This window comes from Cydia splendana, chromosome 7, assembly GCF_910591565.1.
Source record: "Cydia splendana chromosome 7, ilCydSple1.2, whole genome shotgun sequence".
Classification (NCBI taxonomy): domain Eukaryota; kingdom Metazoa; phylum Arthropoda; class Insecta; order Lepidoptera; family Tortricidae; genus Cydia; species Cydia splendana.
Window position 1 is genome coordinate 14,679,716 of NC_085966.1, and position 18,784 is coordinate 14,698,499.

The 18,784-nt window shown below is 41.5% G+C and overlaps 1 protein-coding gene across 1 annotated transcript in view; it reads right to left on the reverse strand.

Annotated features, from left to right (window-relative positions):
* Window positions 1-2,827: 2,827 nt before the first annotated feature.
* Window positions 2,828-18,784, reverse strand: part of LOC134792219 (myosin heavy chain 95F) — a 51,300-nt gene continuing 35,343 nt past the window's right edge. The window contains exons 14-27 of the mRNA XM_063763472.1: window positions 17,512-17,736; window positions 16,733-16,940; window positions 15,914-16,050; window positions 15,628-15,732; window positions 14,793-14,905; window positions 13,942-14,049; window positions 13,024-13,161; window positions 11,380-11,472; window positions 9,008-9,052; window positions 6,806-6,926; window positions 6,147-6,264; window positions 4,767-4,952; window positions 3,372-3,511; window positions 2,828-3,155 (exon numbers count right to left, since the gene is read on the reverse strand). Of these exons, the coding sequence (XP_063619542.1) occupies window positions 3,372-3,511; window positions 4,767-4,952; window positions 6,147-6,264; window positions 6,806-6,926; window positions 9,008-9,052; window positions 11,380-11,472; window positions 13,024-13,161; window positions 13,942-14,049; window positions 14,793-14,905; window positions 15,628-15,732; window positions 15,914-16,050; window positions 16,733-16,940; window positions 17,512-17,736 (1,737 nt within the window). The 3' untranslated portion in view covers window positions 2,828-3,155. The remainder of the gene's footprint in view (window positions 3,156-3,371; window positions 3,512-4,766; window positions 4,953-6,146; window positions 6,265-6,805; window positions 6,927-9,007; window positions 9,053-11,379; window positions 11,473-13,023; window positions 13,162-13,941; window positions 14,050-14,792; window positions 14,906-15,627; window positions 15,733-15,913; window positions 16,051-16,732; window positions 16,941-17,511; window positions 17,737-18,784) is intronic.

Consider the following 18,784-nt stretch of genomic DNA (forward strand, 5'->3'; position numbering starts at 1 on the left):
AAACACGAATATGGCGTAGGATTCCTAATGACCGACAAAGCAAAGAATAGCTTGTTAGAATGGCATCCTGTTTCGGACCGCATTATAACAGCTCGTTTTCACTCAAAAGTAAGAAACATCACGGTTATACAGTGTTACGCGCCAACAAATGCAGCGGACGCAAGAACGAAGGACAAGTTCTACAGCCAACTCCAGGCCACACTACAGAAAACAAAGCGCCAAGATATTGTTATATGTATGGGAGACTTCAATGCCCAAATAGGAAAGAGCAACTCGAATATTGAACCGTGGATAGGCAAGCACGCGGAGGGACACCGAACTGAAAACGGTGATAGGCTCATAGATCTTTGTTGCCAAAATGACTTAATAGTAGGAGGATCTATATTCCCACACAAGAAATGCCACAAAGTGACATGGGTCTCACCTAATCGTCGCACGGAGAACCAAATCGATCATGTTATGATAAGCCGAAAGTGGAGAAGATCTCTTCTAGATGTCCGAAATAAACGAGGGGCTGACATAAACAGTGATCACCACCTAGTTGTCGCCAAAATCAAACTTAAAGTGGCAAGCATCCAGCAGAGCTTTAAGTCAGCAAATCGCAGGTTCAATATCGAGGAGCTCCAAAAATCCCCCACAAGGTTACGTTTTCAAAACGAACTCCGCGCGCGTGGCGAGAATATAAGTGAAACTCAGGTTGCCCTGGAAGAACATTGGAACTCCGTTAGAGACGCTTTTCGGAAAAGTTGCGAGGTTGTGCTCGGATACGAGCGAAAGCCAAAGAAGCAGTGGATCTCAGGAACCACTTGGGATATGATCCAGGCAAGGCACGAAAAGAAACAACGAATTAACTCCGCGCAGTCCGTAGAAATTAAGGAAGAGCTAGCGTACGAGTACTACTTATGCGAGTCAAAAATTAAGCGCAACCTCAAAAAAGACAAACGTACTTGGACGGAAGCGATAGCACAAAAGGCGGAGCTGGCTGCGTACTCAGGAAATATGGGGGAGTTGTATAAGTCTGCAAGGACTCTCTGCAATAAGCCTATCGCTGACAAACCACTGAAGGACGCAGCCGGAAAGTTACAGGTAACTCTGGAGCAGCAGCTTTGTACATGGCGAGAGCATTTCGCTGAGGTGTTTAGGGCCCCGACTTCTTTGGAGACTACAGTCGTACATAGCCAGATTCTGCCCGATATTGATGAAGACCCTCCGAGCATAAGCGAGATCATCAAAGCAGTTACTACGTTAAAATCTGGCAAGGCACCCGGTAACGATGGGATCACGGCGGAAGCTCTGAAAGTGGATGTAAATCTCACCGGTGAAATTCTCGAGCCACTACTGACGCGCATTTGGGAGCAAGAGCAGGTACCAACATCATGGAAGGAAGGCATTATTATAAAACTACCCAAAAAAGGAGACCTATCCCAATGCTCTAACTGGAGGGGTATAAATCTGCTACCCATTTGCTCTAAAGTGCTGTGCAAGATCTTACTCTCGAGGATGGCAAAAGTGATTGACAGCAAGCTCAGAGAAGAACAGGCAGGATTTAGGCCGGGGCGTTCATGTGCGGACCAGATCAACCTCTTGCGAATGGTCCTAGAACAATGTCAGGAGATGCAGTGTGAGGTTTTTACCCTATTCGTGGACTTTGAAAAAGCATTCGATAGGGTAAAATGGGCAAGCATATGGAGGGTTCTGAAGCTTAACGGTGTGCCAGATAAGCTGATCAACATTATCAAAGCACTCTACCATGGATCGTCGTGTAGAGTGCTCCACAAGGGTAAACTCACTGAGAGTATAGATGTCACAGCAGGCGTCAAACAGGGTTGTTTGCTCTCCCCACTGCTATTTTTGATGGTGCTCGACGACGTGATGTGCAGGGTTACCAGCAAAGGTCGAAGAGGCTTGCCTTGGACATCTGAAAAAGACCTCGAGGATATCAACTTTGCAGATGACCTCTGTCTTATAGCAACCACGCGTGAGCAACTCCAAGACAAGGCGGAAGATCTAGCAGAGGAGGCTGAAAAGGAAGGATTGCGCATTAACTACAAGAAAACAAAGGAAATGCGCCAGAATACCACCGATTCAACTCCGCTGCTGATTAAGGGAAACCAGATCGATCAAGTGGCGAGCTTTTGCTATTTGGGCAGTATTGTCGACCAGAGTGGAGGAACGGAAGCTGACATTGAAACTCGAATAAACAAAGCCCGAGCTGCATTCAGCCAGCTTAAACCTGTGTGGAACTCCTCTATCCTAACGAGAAGAACTAAAGTGAGGATCTTCAACTCGAATGTAAAGGCCGTGCTACTGTACGGGTGCGAAACCTGGTTTGTCCGCAAAGACCTAATGACAAAACTCCAAGTGTTTGTGAACAAATGCTTAAGGCAAATCCTACGTATCTTTTGGCCTAACTGGATCACAAACGCTCACTTATGGAGAATAACCGGACAAGCACCCGTACACAAGGAGATCCAGACGCGGAAATGGCATTGGGTTGGGCATATCCTCAGGAAACCTGACACCCACCTATCCAAAGTGGCCCTGACCTGGAAGATGCCCGGCAAACGGAAACATGGTCGCCCTAAATCTACTTGGCGCCGTTCTGTGGAGCAAGAGCTGGGTGTATTGGGGATGGGGTGGGAGGAGGCTACCCAAGCTGCCCAGGACCGGAGTCAGTGGAAGAAAAAGATTCGAGCCCTACACCCCAGCAGGGGGTAACAGGATGGAAAGAAGAATCCGCGAAAAGAATCTTTTCGCGGATTAGCAAAGTAATAATTTGGTTTTAATTAATATGGATTTCCGCAAAGTAACGCCTGATTCTATTCACTAAATACATGCCCGCAACGTCTAACTCGTACTTTTTGCAATTCTAACTATAAATGTAAGCTCAAACAATATTTTGTTATAAGACTTCATGGCTCTAACGATACAGAGTTCTACCGAAATTCCTAAGCCTAATTATTGCACTTTGATGTTTATGATACTAGGAACCTGTGAAGGCACATTGAAAAGCACTATGTTTCGTGTAGGTTTATAATTTACTCTACTAATTCTTCTAAGATAGAATTAGTTATTATGTAATTAAATTATTATGATACGTTGCGTTTCGCTGTTTATGTCCCGTTTTCTTGATATCCGCCACGAATATTGGGTACCTGTAACACAAAAAAATTAGGTTATACATATAATATATACGTGTTGTTTTTGTGTTACCTATCTGTTGTTGAGATAGTTACATAAGTTTAGTGTTGTCGTGTGTTGCCTATATGTTATACTGTTGTTGTCGTTTGTTACCTAGTGTTGTTGTGAAAGTTACACATGTGTTGTTATGGTAGTTACATAAATGTTGTCTGTCTGTCTTATCTTATTACCTATCTGTTGCTGTGGTAGGGGGCGCCACCGTGGCGTGCCCATTCTCGCTCGAACTCGTGCTCGAGGATCTCGGCGCCGCGCTTGCGCGTGAGCCCCGTCTCGTCCAGGCTTAACTCGCACATCTGCATGTCGTCCACACCTGAGCCAAAAAAAATACCACATTTTAAGCTGCTGGTAGCGACATCGACACTTGAAAGGCTTTAAAATTACATTTAGTTATATTACACATGTAGTGCATAATTATTTTTAATACAGTTGCTCAAAAAGTGCTACTTTACGTAGCTGTTTAGCGTGCGGAAAGTTGGTTATCGCGAACTAGTGCTTTTCACGTTTCCATTTTTTTTAAATTGATACTTTTTCCAATTTACGACTACTTATTGATGAGTGTTAATATTAGTTTCCTTTAAACGTCGTAATCAACATAAAAACCTACTGTTAATGTAAAAATACGAAAAATATACATATGTCATATTTTATTACTTACCAGCATATAACACATTATAACACGTTTATTTTTTAATATTGAATATTGAAAATTCCTTTCTTAATAAGTTGTCTGAATGGAACGGAATAGCTGCCAAACGCCTGTCAAAGAAGAGGCGTTTTTCTTAAGAGAAGGCAACATTCGATATTGTTTTTATAAATACACAATACGATACACAAATAATCGTAAACAACGATACTTAGGTAATAATAATACAATGTTTTATATTTACAATTGTTTATGTCTTATAGAACCCGAGTATAGAACATGCATTTGAAGAAAAAAAAACTTTAATTGAAGTGGGTTCAATAATAAAAATAAAATTCAAGAATAAAAGCTAAAAAAAAAACACCTCTTCCTAATGTCAAAAATTTTCACTGCGAAAGATTGAACTTACAACGACTTTGTTTTCCAATCTTAATATTTCAAAAAGTTACTTATAAAATGAGTGAATTAGAGTTTGAATTTGATTTTTAACACCGCCAGACATTTGTGAGAAGGCTGCAATAGCAAATGAGAGTGCTTTGCCTGAAAAATCTAAAAATAAGTAAGTTTAGAATTCCTTACTTGTTGTTTTTCTTATTTTTTCGCAACTGTATTAAAAAAGGTCGTTCGATACACGTGCGGAAATGTCATTCTTCACTCGTCCCGAGTACGATATCTCGGTACTCGTGAAGTAATGACATACTTTCCGCACTAAGCATCGAAATGTACTCGATGTCTCTCTCGGTACAAAAAGTAGTGAGGTTGACTGAAGTAGCATGACAAATACGAAGGTTTCCGAGAAAATACGAAGGAAAACAATTATAATTATGATTATGCACTACATCTGGTACAATATTTGGTTTTGTCAAACTGTGCGGTGTGGAAGGTATTATGTACAATCATAATGTGCGGATGTGTCACTCACCGCTCTGCAGCAGCACGGGCGCCTTGTCGGGGTGCAGCTCCATCTGGCGCGCGACGTACTGGCCGTCGAAGTGCGCGTACCACCAGCCGCGGCGGTCTGTGGCCGCGGGCCGCACGAACGGGATGCGGAAGTAGCGGTGCCGGGCGCCGAGCACGTCGCCTTTGGCTGGCAAGCGGGGAGTCTTGGCTGGACGGACATTATACATATGTATATTATACAGAAGAGGGCTATTCAAGCGAAGGGTGAAAATTTATTAAAATCAGTGTTGCCAACTTGGCATAAATGATGCCAGATCTGGCATATTTTCATTCGCTTTGGCACCAAAATTTTCCATTTAGCATCTGGCATATTTTTTAGCATAATTTAGTCTAAGGCAAATTTGCACCAACTTGGAAGTAACAATATGCGCCATCGCCTTATGTGGTTCATATTTTCAAATGAATTTTGACTTTTGTAGGCGGATGGACGTCGACGGACTATTTATGTATATAATATTTTTTTTTTAATGGCAAATAAATTCAGTTAAATTGACCTCTCTGATGTTTTCGTGGATTGACATATTTGAGTTCCGTTTTGCAGATTTGATCAGACAATTGTATCAGGTTGGGCGAAAATTGTCCCATCTGGACTGGCCTTCACTGATCTTGTCGGTACTTACATAAATTTAGCCAAATCTCTGTTTTGCTATTTTGCTGAGAAGGGACAGCAGTCGGCATTTTAGTCCTAGCAGAGGTACGTACGGTGTTTTATACTGAATATTTTTAGACACCATATTATTTTAAGTGTCTATTGTCAAGTGAAAATTTTTTTTAGCATTTTTCAAAAAACTTTGACATAATTTTGGCATAATCTAGACATTAGTCTAGCATTTTTTCAAAATCCGAGTTCGCAACACTGATTAAAATTCATATTATTATTGTCTGAGCGAACGCAGTCTCCGTTTCAGATTGGGATTTGCTTTTGTGCACCTCTAGATTCTAGAAAGGGATTCTCGTGAAATTTCGTGAGCAGATAATTACATAGAATCTTCTTAAACAAACTAGCCTGTGTAAAAAATCTAGACGTATATTTTCTTACGTCACGTCTAACGCAACACACGTCAATATTAGTTCAAAGAGGTTAAAATTATTATTTTTTTCTATTTCTATTATTATCTGTAATGGTATAAATAGTGACAGCAGGTGCGTGCCGCGTGATGCGTTGTCGGTCATGGTCGATTTACGTGCGTCCTTCTTCGAGCCATCTATACATATGTAGGTAACCTGACCTCCGTAACCTGCTTCCATGATGCTCGTTCTTGACCTCCCAAGCGTGGTACACCTTCAGGCGCCGATGGTGCACGTGTTAGCACGCTAAATATTGAGCACGTTAAATATGTACCTGCGTCCATGATGCTTTGTGGCGCCCGCTCCTGCTCGTTCATGGTAGTCTTGCGCGCGTTCTTGGCCTTCCAAGCGTGGTACACCTTCAGGCGCCGATGGAACTCGTGTCGGCACGCCTATATAACAACCAATACCGCATAAATTTCAGTGACCAAATTGACTTGTCAGTAAAAAAAGGCGTAAAAATTCAAACTTCTGCGACTAATGACTAAACGACCCTTCGCGCTTACACTTTTTAAGTTTGCCGCCTATTATACTCATCCCTTTATATATTTTTTAGCAGATCCCGGGTTTGCATCCTGGTAAGGGCATTTATTTGTGACCTACTATAGACCGACCGCTTAAATGAGTCCTCGCCTGCGCGATACGGGGGCGACGGGGTAGGACGACTAAGGGCGGCGGGGAAGGTGCGGGTGGCGTATGTCAATAAGTTTTTTTTTGTGTATTTATAAATCCTATACAATCAAATTTAGGGAACGATGACAGACGGTTTGGTGCAACCGACCCTTACACTGACTGTACCAACCAACCAACTTTATTGTCACATGTGCAAGTTCGGCCAAGCCAGCCATATAAGGGTTCACGATAGACAACGTCCATAATGTTCAGTTAGGGTCGCAGTCATCAAGAGAGAGGAGGATGACTACATGCACTTGCCTCTAGAAGCTCGATGTCGCACGACGTGTTGATGGTGTCCCTCAGCTCGGAATATTTCCACTTGGACAAGTCGTGTTTCTGCTTGCCTTGCATCGCTTGCTGCATCCTAACTCGCTCCGATCTATAATTCAAACACGCATTATACCAAACCGAACTGTGTTGCGGTGGGATAAGGACACGTGCAGTTTTCATGCAGTTTTGTTCAAAAGTAGTCCTACACATAATAGTAGTAACAACACATTAACTACACATTCATACAAGTATTATAAAAGAACAAATTAGTATAGTATAGTAATGATATTTATCAAAAAATGTCTAAGTACTATAATCAGCATCCGTAAATAATTTCATTTATATAGGACTGTCATATATCTACAAGCAATTTACTAGTACACGTCTTAATTTACTTGATTGAGGGAGAAATACTATTTCGTATGATGCAAAAAAAGTTATATCGTAACCTACGAATAAATACATTTGATATAACAGGACCTACCGCGAACATCGATATTTGAAAATAATCTATCGCTCAAATACAGAAATACCGATAGATATGAAAATAGACGATTTTCACATACGGTTTAAGTGATTTTAATTACAGTGCAAAACGATTTCAAAGTAGAAGCAAGATGCAAGTCTGAAGACGCATGCAGTAACATTAATCGACAAAAACAAACTAAATTATTACCCCACTTATAAGGTGTGTTATAAAGCTCATCGAAATTTAAAATAATCAAAAAACTAACACACGACAGCTATATTTCTATAAGCAGTAATACTAAAATTCAGGGTCTACGTATTATTTACTACGGTTTCCATGAATTCCAACTCGATCGATACACATACAATGCTTCAATCAGTCAAAATAGATTGATGCAATACTCGACAATAATATTTAAATAGGGTTAAATTACATTTTTGCTTTTTTTTTGTACTACCTAGACTGGTTTTCAATTACAAAATCGAGGTTTATAATTATTGTTTTATTTTTATATATTAATTTAATTATCCAACAATATTCATTATGTAAACTACAAAAAATCAGAAGATTATTCCATGTTTCATGTTAATGTGATTACTGTTTAGTTACACATCTAAATAATAATAAAAACTACTTTACAACTACATAGTTAAGCGCAGTCCATGCCATAGTAGAAATAAGCGATATAAAGTTAGCAGTGAGTTAGTAGGTGTCAGTAGAGATCATTTCGCTTTCAATCATTCTACTATAGGTGCGCTCTTACTTGATCCTAATCATAACTTCGACTCATACTTACTTTTATTTTGTACTTCTGTTTCGTTAGAAAGTGTATTATTTTGTTCCCAGGGAGATAATTTTTGCAACTGATTTAAACGTTAAGGAATATTTTTTTTGTAAAACTTGTTGAAGTCTGGGACATATTGTGCATATTCTTTGTGTGAATTCTAGTTTTCAAACTATCAATCCAATGTCGATTCAGCGAAAAAATTCGAAGATTGTCTTACCCCGATATTATACATATATCAGTAAAAGAACGCATCCTGTAGTCTATATCAGAAAGTAGAGTTGTAATAATATCAACGTTGAAAAATCGCCGAATGAAAAGGAAACTAACATAACTACAGACCGCTTGAGAAGATTATCAGCAGTTTTCAATCAGCATGCTCTATGTGCATTATTAGTTAGGGGCTATTCATAAATTACGTCATTTCAAATTAGGGGGGGGGGGGGGGTCTGGACCACGGATGACGGTAGCATGAAGTAGGAGGAAATGGGGTCATTTGAAGCATGATTTTTGGATGATTATAGGGGAGGGGGGGTCAAAAATCGTCAAAAATCGATGACGTAATTTATGGACAGCCCCTTACACAAAATAATGTGTATACATATTATAATTGTGTAAATAGTTCTCTTGCCAAAACTTATCTATATAATTTGGACCCCTGCGTGTAGTTACAACTGATGTCGAACAAACGAAAGAAATACTAGGCGATCACAATAAACGCGAGTTTGTATCTGCGGAATTGTAAATTTTGATGTTAAGTGTAAATTTAATAAGTGTGTGTACCTATTGCCATACGATAAATAAATAAATAAATAGTAGCACAAGATGTCACAACATATGACACTATCACAGCTCTACTATCTGTTATAATAATTGAAAGCGAATCATAAAGATATAGCGAGCGTGCGTAGAAGGAAACGTTAGTCTCACTGAATACCTGTTCAACTTATTTTCTCCATTCACTGTGTCCATTGTTGGGAAACTGTGCAAACAAATAATACTTACTATCATCACAATACTAATCATTCGCAGTATATCAACTTCTAACAAAAGCCTGACACGGCGTACAACCAATCAAATATGTACAACAATCTGTTTACCTCAGAACTATAAATCATATTTATCATTTTGCAATGGTCTTAAATATATATTTCTCTTAAACACTTCACACGGAACTACAGTACAGTTTGTGCGCTGTTTAGGAAGTGTGTTTTGTCAATTTACTAGTAGTGTGAGCTGTCATTTACCCGTATGTGAGATAATGATGACGCTTTTTTTCGGGAACATCATAAAGGTCGGCCGATCGGTGTTGTTTTAACGCACTCAGCGTTTAGAATACAGTACTGTGTTTCTGAACGAGTGAGTGATAATCACAAAGCGTGTGGGTCGACTCGACGTTTGTATAAAGTCAATGTACTGCTCATGATTGTTAATTGTGGTCTTGTCGCAGTATGTCGTGCCAAGCTATATACAGGAAGAAAGGCGCGACATGCGACAGTGTTCTTTTGATTTGAAGTAATATTTAGTTTATTCGATAAACATTTGTTTCTGAACAATTCTAACGTAAGTCAGATTTTTGTTTATATTATAAAATCATTATGATATTTTCATTTTTTTTTAAATATTTTGTTATAAAGTACGGCCGTTGTCCAGGGCCCCATTTCATGATAACTGGTAATGCAACCATGAAGCTGCTTATTTTACATCCTTTTATAATACAAAAAAGACCCTTCCTTCCCTTAAACAGACATCAGCTATCATGAAACGAGCCCCGGGTACGACGTTAACGTATACGCGGTCAAGATAAGTAATGATCTGTAACTGTACAAAAAGGAAATTATTACTAGTCCACGGTCGAACTTCGAAAAGCTCGTCAAGATCTGACGTATATGCGCCACTAGCGAACCATTAGCGAAACTTGCTAACCGCTTACGCGCATTTCGTAGTTACCATGCGTACGATGTGTATGCGTTGCGCGAGAAGTTCGCACATAGCACGCTAATGGTGCATTCGTCATATACAGGTTGTAAGCGTTAAGTGTATCCAGGCGATAATTCCGTAAATATAACAGATATCAGAAAACTTCAAATTGATATCGAAAGTGCGTTACCCAATGAGTAAAATTACATTAATAACTTTTTTTTAAATAAAAGCAGAAATATCCCAAACATTAACTTCAAACCCTCCCATACATTTAGTATGACGACTCACCCCTCAACGAATGTCGAATAAATGTTAGGATTTATTATTTCATAAACGGTAGTTTTATTATTTTAGTTAAGACGAAACAGGAGCTGAGTTTTAAACATTTTAGGTAAATATACCTGTCTCGCTAACGTAAGCGGCACCTAAAAGTAGTGCGATAAGGACAAGGCGAAAAATCCTGCGTAAAAATATCAAAAATCGAGGTTTCGTACTCCTCTGTTTCCTCCTCCAAAACTTAACCAATCGTAACCAAATTTGGAAATCTAAATGATTATGAAATTATCTGTGTCGGACCGTTTTGCTTTTTTGGCTAATTGATATTAGTTTTGAATGCCACGCCTCTCATTGCGGCATAGTCAATTAGGCCATTTTGGCCATTTTTGAAGGGCTCTAGCGCCTTAAAAAACAAAAAAACCAAAACGGTCCGACACAGATATTGACAATATTAATCTGTGTTGAAAAAATCATTGCTCTAGCTTCAAAAACCACAGAGGAAAACGAGGAGTACGTTTGTATGGAGAAATGACCACTCCTGTTGGCTCTTAAAGTGTATTATCGCAAATAATGAGTCTCAAGCAGTTTTATCTCTTACGACACCGACGTTCTTTGAGGGGTGAGTCGTCGTACTGGTCGTACTAAATGTTTGGGAGAGTTTGAAGATAATGTTTGGGATATTTCGGCTTTTATTTAAAAAAGTTATTAATGTCATTTTACTCATTGGGTAACGCACTTTCGATACCAATTTGAAGTTTTCAGATATCTGTTATATTAATTTTAATTTTAATAAGCAGAAACGTCTGCGAACGATGCTATTAAGCTTAGACACCCAATCACACCCAAGACAGTAATTTTTCCACTTTTAAATTTATCTGTTATATTTACGGAATTATCGCCTGGCTACACTTAACGATTACACCCTGTATAGACGCACCATCACGCTCCGCGATTGTTGCGCCATTTAGGGTTCTAGCTAAACTGGTGGTTCAATACTTACGCTATAGAATTTCTAATTTAGCAAGAACCCTAAATGGCATAAGAATCCCGTGTGGTGACTGTACATTCGTGTTCACATATAGGCCATGATATGTAAGTATGGACGCGTACCTGCGTAGCTGCGGCGGCGAGCCCTCCACGTGCCCGTTGGTCTCCTTGGCTAACCGCACGGCCATCTCGTGGTCCCGACGCTCCTGCTCCAACCTGCACAAACAGACAGAGTAAGAGATACTTGTTAATAAAGCACTTTAGCCAAAGAACTCGCCAGTGGCGTAGCGTGAACTAATCTAGCCGTGGGCGAAGTCGCATCTGCGAGGCCCTTTTCTTTCACTGTGCCCGAAGGGGCCTCGCGCGAGGCCCCCCTTGGGACGCGAGGCCGTGGGCGACGGCCCAGTCCACCCACGCCTAGCTACGTCAGTGGAACGCGCGACAGCGCTGTTCACGTATATGTACAGATTTCCCTCTCGCACACAGGAGCGGCGAGCCAATCCGCATTCATTATCATATTTATGATCTAACAATTGTGTGGTACATTTCTTTGCCTCACGTTTGGTTACATGCTGTATACTACATAAAGTATATTTATCCTTACGTGTCTTATCAATATCACGTAAACAAACAAACGTCAAATCCATAGAAAATCTAGACATTGTAATGTCAGATGTTTGAGGTATCCGTTCGTTCCTGCGATTATGGAGGAAAATCTTATTAGAAAGTATATTTCTCATTGGTTATTTGGTTGATTTCAATACTCTGTGAGTATCTTTAAGTATACAACAACATTTTAAGTGATGATTACTGAGTAATTCCAGATAAAAGTGTGATAATGTCTTCGAGAAGTGTTTGTTTACATGATAGGACAAGTAAGGTTGAATATACTTTAGGTGTTGTTACCTCTCCCGGCTGTCGCGGTCTTCCTGCGCGGCCTGCTCGAGTTGTTGCTGCAGCAGCAGCGCCTGCTGCCGATCCTTTTCCTCCTGACGCAGCCGCTCGGCTCCTTACCTCTCCCGGCTGTCGCAGTCTTCCTGCGCGGTCTGCTCGAGTTGTTGCTGCAGCAGCAGCGCCTGCTGCCGATCCTTTTCCTCCTGACGCAGCCGCTCGGCTTCTTACCTCTCCCGGCTGTCGCGGTCTTCCTGCGCGGCCTGCTCGAGTTGTTGCTGCAGCAGCAGCGCCTGCTGCCGATCCTTTTCCTCCTGACGCAGCCGCTCGGCTTCTTACCTCTCCCGGCTGTCGCAGTCTTCCTGCGCGGCCTGCTCGAGTTGTTGCTGCAGCAGCAGCGCCTGCTGCCGATCCTTTTCCTCCTGACGCAGCCGCTCGGCTTCTTACCTCTCCCGGCTGTCGCGGTCTTCCTGCGCGGCCTGCTCGAGTTGTTGCTGCAGCAGCAGCGCCTGCTGCCGATCCTTTTCCTCCTGACGCAGCCGCTCGGCTTCTTACCTCTCCCGGCTGTCGCAGTCTTCCTGCGCGGCCTGCTCGAGTTGTTGCTGCAGCAGCAGCGCCTGCTGCCGATCCTTTCCCTCCTGACGCAGCCGCTCGGCTTCTTACCTCTCCCGGCTGTCGCGGTCGTCCTGCGCGGCCTGCTCGAGTTGTTGCTGCAGCAGCAGCGCCTGCTGCCGATCCTTTTCCTCCTGACGCAGCCGCTCGGCTTCTTACCCCTGGCTGTCGCAGTCTTCCTGCGCGGCCTGCTCGAGTTGTTGCTGCAGCAGCAGCGCCTGCTGCCGATCCTTTTCCTCCTGACGCAGCCGCTCGGCTTCTTACCTCTCCCGGCTGTCGCGGTCTTCCTGCGCGGCCTGCTCGAGTTGTTGCTGCAGCAGCAGCGCCTGCTGCCGATCCTTTTCCTCCTGACGCAGCCGCTCGGCTTCTTCCGCTTTCCGCCGCGCTTCCATTTCCGCTTTCCTGGTGAACATTACGCACATATCAGACTAGATATCACAGTAGCAGGAAGGATGTATAGTCTTGTACCATAGAACAGTTAAAAATACTGATTTTGCATTTCCTTCGTGTCAAAAAGTATCGCCATCTACTCGACGATAGGCCAAAGGTATGGTGCAATCTAGTCGAGCGATGGCGCCATCCATACCTTTAGCCTCTGCTCTCCACTAGATGCCGATACTTTTTGACCAGCTAACCAATTTAACACATATCAGTGAAAAAATAAGGATTAAAATCAAATGGCGTTCTAAAAGTGTTAATCATTTGTGTCGAAAGATGGCAGTAAATGTACTACATTACTATATTTCAAATTCTCTTTGACAAGGGCTACAGTTGTTCACGTTCGTCAATTTAGCAATCGACCGTGAGAGGCACAAGGAGTAACAAATTCTCACATCATTTGTTAAAGAATGAGACTAAGAAAGAAGGCGATAGCTGTATTAACTACCCGCTGCACGCAAGTAACTAATAAAAAAAAGATAGCATGTCGTCCGCCGCATGTAGGTGCGACAGAGTCACAACTATACACAGTCGGCGATGCTCGTCCTCCTGGCGCTGTCGCTCGAGCTCGAGCCGCTTGGCCTCTTCGGCGACGCGCATCTCCGCCTCGATCTTGCGTAATCTCTCTTGTTTTTCCCTGTAAGAAAGGGACAGCACGCCGCCCACCGCGGGCAGGCGTGACAGAGACCGCACTACGCATTCGCGTACAGCAAGCGTTAGATATAACTATAGTTGTGTACTCACAGTCGGCGATGCTCGTCCTCCTGGCGCTGTCGCTCGAGCTCGAGCCGCTTGGCCTCTTCGGCGACGCGCATCTCCGCCTCGATCTTGCGTAATCTCTCTTGTTCTTCCCTGTAAGTTACACAGACTTTACACATTTATCTGATAGCGAGTTTCATGTACAACAATAAGCATGTTAACTGTATTTAAAATAAATTATTTCACAACGTTCACGAAATAAGGCACCAGAAAATTATTACAATAACATAGACAGCAGTTATTTTATTGACACAATTTATATTTAATAAAGCGGATAGAACTATAAAGAGTAGGTAACTTGACCGTCACATGTTTGTATATATTCCATAGTAGCTAAGCGCTTTGACAGTCAGAAAAAAGAAACTGATTTCACTAGTCAGTCTAAAACCCTATTGTACAAACAGCAACACCCCTAACTGTACATCGGTGGACCTTATTATAGAAGGCCTAAGGTTCACTGATGTATAGTTAACAGTGTGGGTGATGGTACATTGGTAATCTTTCGTGGGATATGGCCTGGTTGAATGTGATTGAATCAAGTATTTCCTGCGTTATTCGGCCCTATCAGCCAGAGGACAACAGTAACAGTTGGTTATAAAAAAAGGAAACATTGTTTCAAAGAATACTACTTCTTAGGACACCAAAATATGCAAATCACAACGACGATCGACAAGGAAAAGTTGATCCAACCGTGTACAACCGCGCACACACATCAAACAATATTCACACATCATGTTTGACAAATAAATTATCTTTATCTTTATCTTATCTTTTAATATTGTCAAAACAGTGTTATGTTTACTAAAGGAACACAGTTAGAATGAAGCAATATGTACCTGTTCTTCTGGTCGACCATGGCTTTCTGCAACGTGGCCATTTGCACTTCGATGTCCTTAGTTAGCTTCGCGAAGAGCTGGTCTATCTCGGGGCGACTGATCTTGTCGTTGGTCTGCAAAAAACACTCGCAATTTTAGGAACTGCTTATACAGATGTAGTGCATAATTATTTTCTATCGTATTTTCACGGAAACGTACGAACGTGTCTTGCTATTTCAGTCAGTCTTGCTCAAAATACTCAGGTTGACTGAAGTAGCATGACAAATATGAACGATTCCGAGAAAATACGATGGAATACAATTGTGCACTACATCTGTACAATCAGCGCTAGAATAAGACTCAATGAGGGAAGTATTAAATCATTTTGAATCATCTGCAGACGCTCTAGCACTTGTTAAGGAAAAAAATAAGAGATACATCCTCGTAAGTCTCAAAAGCTTAAGTTTTGTTTTAGAATTTGGAACCAAAGTTTTATTTAATAAAAGTTAAAATTACATTTTGGAATAAAGACTTTTTAACACATTCACTGCCCCCGACGCACATGTGCGTCCACCGTCATACAAGTTTGTTCCTAGGCCACGCCCCCTGGCAGTGAATGCGTTAAGAACATCTGGGATTCAGGAGAAGCTACTGATAATATTAGACACGAGTTGGGCCCAGTTGCACCAACCAAAAATGACGAACTGATTTGACACAGAGCAACAACGAAAATTCCCACACAGTAAAATTTAGCGAACGTTTAACAGTGACCGACGACGGTATGACAGTCCCTTAAATTGCCAGGGTACCATCGATCTGGTTAATTGATGGATGGAAAGGAATACATTTGACGTACCTTGATGGTTCCACACGCGTTTCTAATACTGTTCCTCAACACGTCGATGTTCTTCAAAGCCTGATCCTTTTCTTTCTTCAGTTGTTGGCTCACTGACTCCATGTCCTTTAGTAATAAAAACATCCATATCAGCGAATATCTCCACCATATATGAGCATTAGGGTTAGGCTTTTTCCACTTTTAATTAGTTTTTAAGCTTAGCAGCAGTTTGGTTTCACTGACTTCAGCTGCTATTATTTTTCTATTTCCCTGATCCAGTAATAAAACAGCCGGTATTAAAACCAACCTTAAGACTGTGTTCGAGCGCTCGTATCTTGGCGAGCCCGCGCAGCCGCGGCTGGTGGCGGCGCCGCACCAGGTACCCGCGGACCGCCTTCTGGATCGTCACCAGGCACTGCCGCCGGTACACTATCTTGTTCTTTACTGCAATACAAAATAAAGGTGGAAATGCTGTGTAACTGTAATTATCTTTTACTTCTAACATTATCGAAACAGATTGCGATCGCAAAATCCGAGCACGGTAAATAGGACGCGTGGTTAAAAAGTATCCGTAACATATTCGTTGTCCATTGTCAGGGAGTTCGAGATCAATTTGCATTTGTTATTGCAGTTAAGGTTTTTTGCTTTGAGGCTGTTTATCGAAGTTCACAGAAGATCCTCTCACATGCTCATGTGCGGTCGAAAGTATTAATTTATGACCCATTTCGTACCTTGTCACAGTGACAATAGTATGAGGTCTCTAGCGACTTTCATATTGATTGTGAAACCTCATACTATTGTCACTGTGACAAGGTACAAAATGGGTCATAAATTAATATTTCGACTGTATGAAAGCCGGAATAAAAATTTAGTTTAGAATGAGTGGACTAGACCACTCAAGTTAACTCTTGTGGCTCTTTGCCACTCGAAAGCTAATGATGTCTACTGTGGTTGGCTTTTCTTTTCTCCTCTAAACTTTGCCGACTTCTGGTATAGACTATGATCCAAGATCCACAATACTCACTAATAGACAACACGGCGAACATGGACCTCCGCCAGCGCGACTTGACGAGCCGTAACTTGTAGTTGGAAGTATAGACCATGTTGTGTAGTATATATAACTCACGTTTAATAATAGACAGCACAGCGAATATGGACCTCCGCCAGCGCGACTTGACGAGCCACGCGAGCACCTTGTCGATGACGGCGCGCAGGTTCTCCGGGTCGGAGCGCATCATGGTGTCGAACTCCGAGTACTTGCCGGGCCGGAAGAACACGCGGGTGATGCCGAACTTGTAGTCGGAGGTGGATAAACCCATGCTGTGCACTATAGCCTGGGAAATAAAATGGATTGTTATGATTTTGGTCTACGGTTTAAGAACATTTAGACCTGATTTTCTTGAATCATTTTGCGTCAAAAACGTTCACCTTCTGACGTAAAGTGTATTGAATTCACATTTGAAGAGTCTTGAAGTTTTTGCAATACTGCAGAAATATGATACAAAAATTACACCGCACCATATTTTTTTTACGATGTAAATAAAACTAATCGGGGATAAGTTCGCCTTTGTATCTTTATTTCTGTAAATATTAAGTAAACCTGTGTTGTGTACAATAAAGTGATTACTACTACTACTACTACTATACTAAGAATTTTATTACATTATCATGATATTCATGATTATAAGGGCGGTATTCAATCTGTCCAATTTCTTTGTCCAATGTCATTGCATCTCACTCTCTTATTAAACAAAATGTGAGACAAAATACACATTGGACAAAGCAGTGATTGTACCAAATTGTTCCAATTCCATGTATAAACACAAACAATGCGACCAGATGTATCAATTCGATTCGAATTAATTGTTTTTTACAGAATGCGGTCATCGGGATGGTATTATGTACCTCGGCGAACAGTTTGGGCGACAGCGTGCGCAACCTTGGCGGCAGGAACTGGCTGTACATGGAGTAGAGGTCCTGGAAGGGCGCGCGCGACGGGAAGCCGTGCTCCATGAGCTCCAGGACGGCGATGGTGCCGCTGCACTCCAGCTGCGTCAGCACCAGCGACCCCTCCACGGCCAGCCCCACCATGCGGGAGTTGGGCTTGATGCAGCGCACGAAGTTCGTGCCCTGGGGACATGAATAGTACATTATTGTCGAGGCTCGGACGGCCTTGGGAGTCCGTTTAATTGAATCCGAAGCCAGCAAATAGCCTTCCATCCAGCCGAGTCATATATAGTGCTTTTCTCAAAAATGGTGCAAGAAATATAAATATAATAGAAATATTTTACAGAAGAAACATTCTTATGTATATAAGGTGCTAACAAATTAGTCACGGATATTTTTACAGGTGATAGTACTCGGTTCTCGGAGTACATTTAAGTATGAAACATCATTGGTTTTGTTATGTTTTTTTTTGGAGAAAACTAGGAAACAAATTTGCTACGTTAAAACACCCTGTTAATAATATAATTAAATGAGACCTCTTTAGACATTCGAGAACCTCTTTAAACTTGACGTGACGTGACATGACAGACAGTGTTAAACATCTTGACAGGTACATAATAGGGGTGATTATTTTAAAAATAAATTACAATTATTTTTTTGTTCGGTAAGTGAAAACAAAAAAATGATATACAAAGGTTCCTTAATTACAGTTAAAAGTTAATAGGGAATATTAGGCAAAGCTCTGCGTAGGTGGCACCTTTGTGGCACATACAGTAAACAAACCACATTGACACACGTCAATCACATGGCCTACCGCGAAACAAGAAAATCGAAATTTTGTTATCTAATCTCTCTATCACTCTTGCATATTCGAGCGATAAAGAGGCAGATAACTAAATTTCGATTTTCGCGTTTACCGGTAGGCCCTTGTTAACAAACCGCCTTGATGCATCAATGTCATATTTTATTGTCTGTGAAACTTGTCAAAAAACAGTTTAAGGCACAGTATGTATAAGTTAGTCTATGAATTTACTGAGTCGGTAGTGCTGCACTCTGGCGGCAGAACATTGCAGTAATATCCCCTATTGTTTTAATGTTATGTATTATCTCTTAATATATCCGTGACTAATTTGTTAGCAACTTATATATTTTTAAAGAAAGAAGTAGAAACAATTGAAAAAGTTTGCTTAGCCGCCTTTTTATTTTTTAAATTTTAAAATAGAAGTGTATT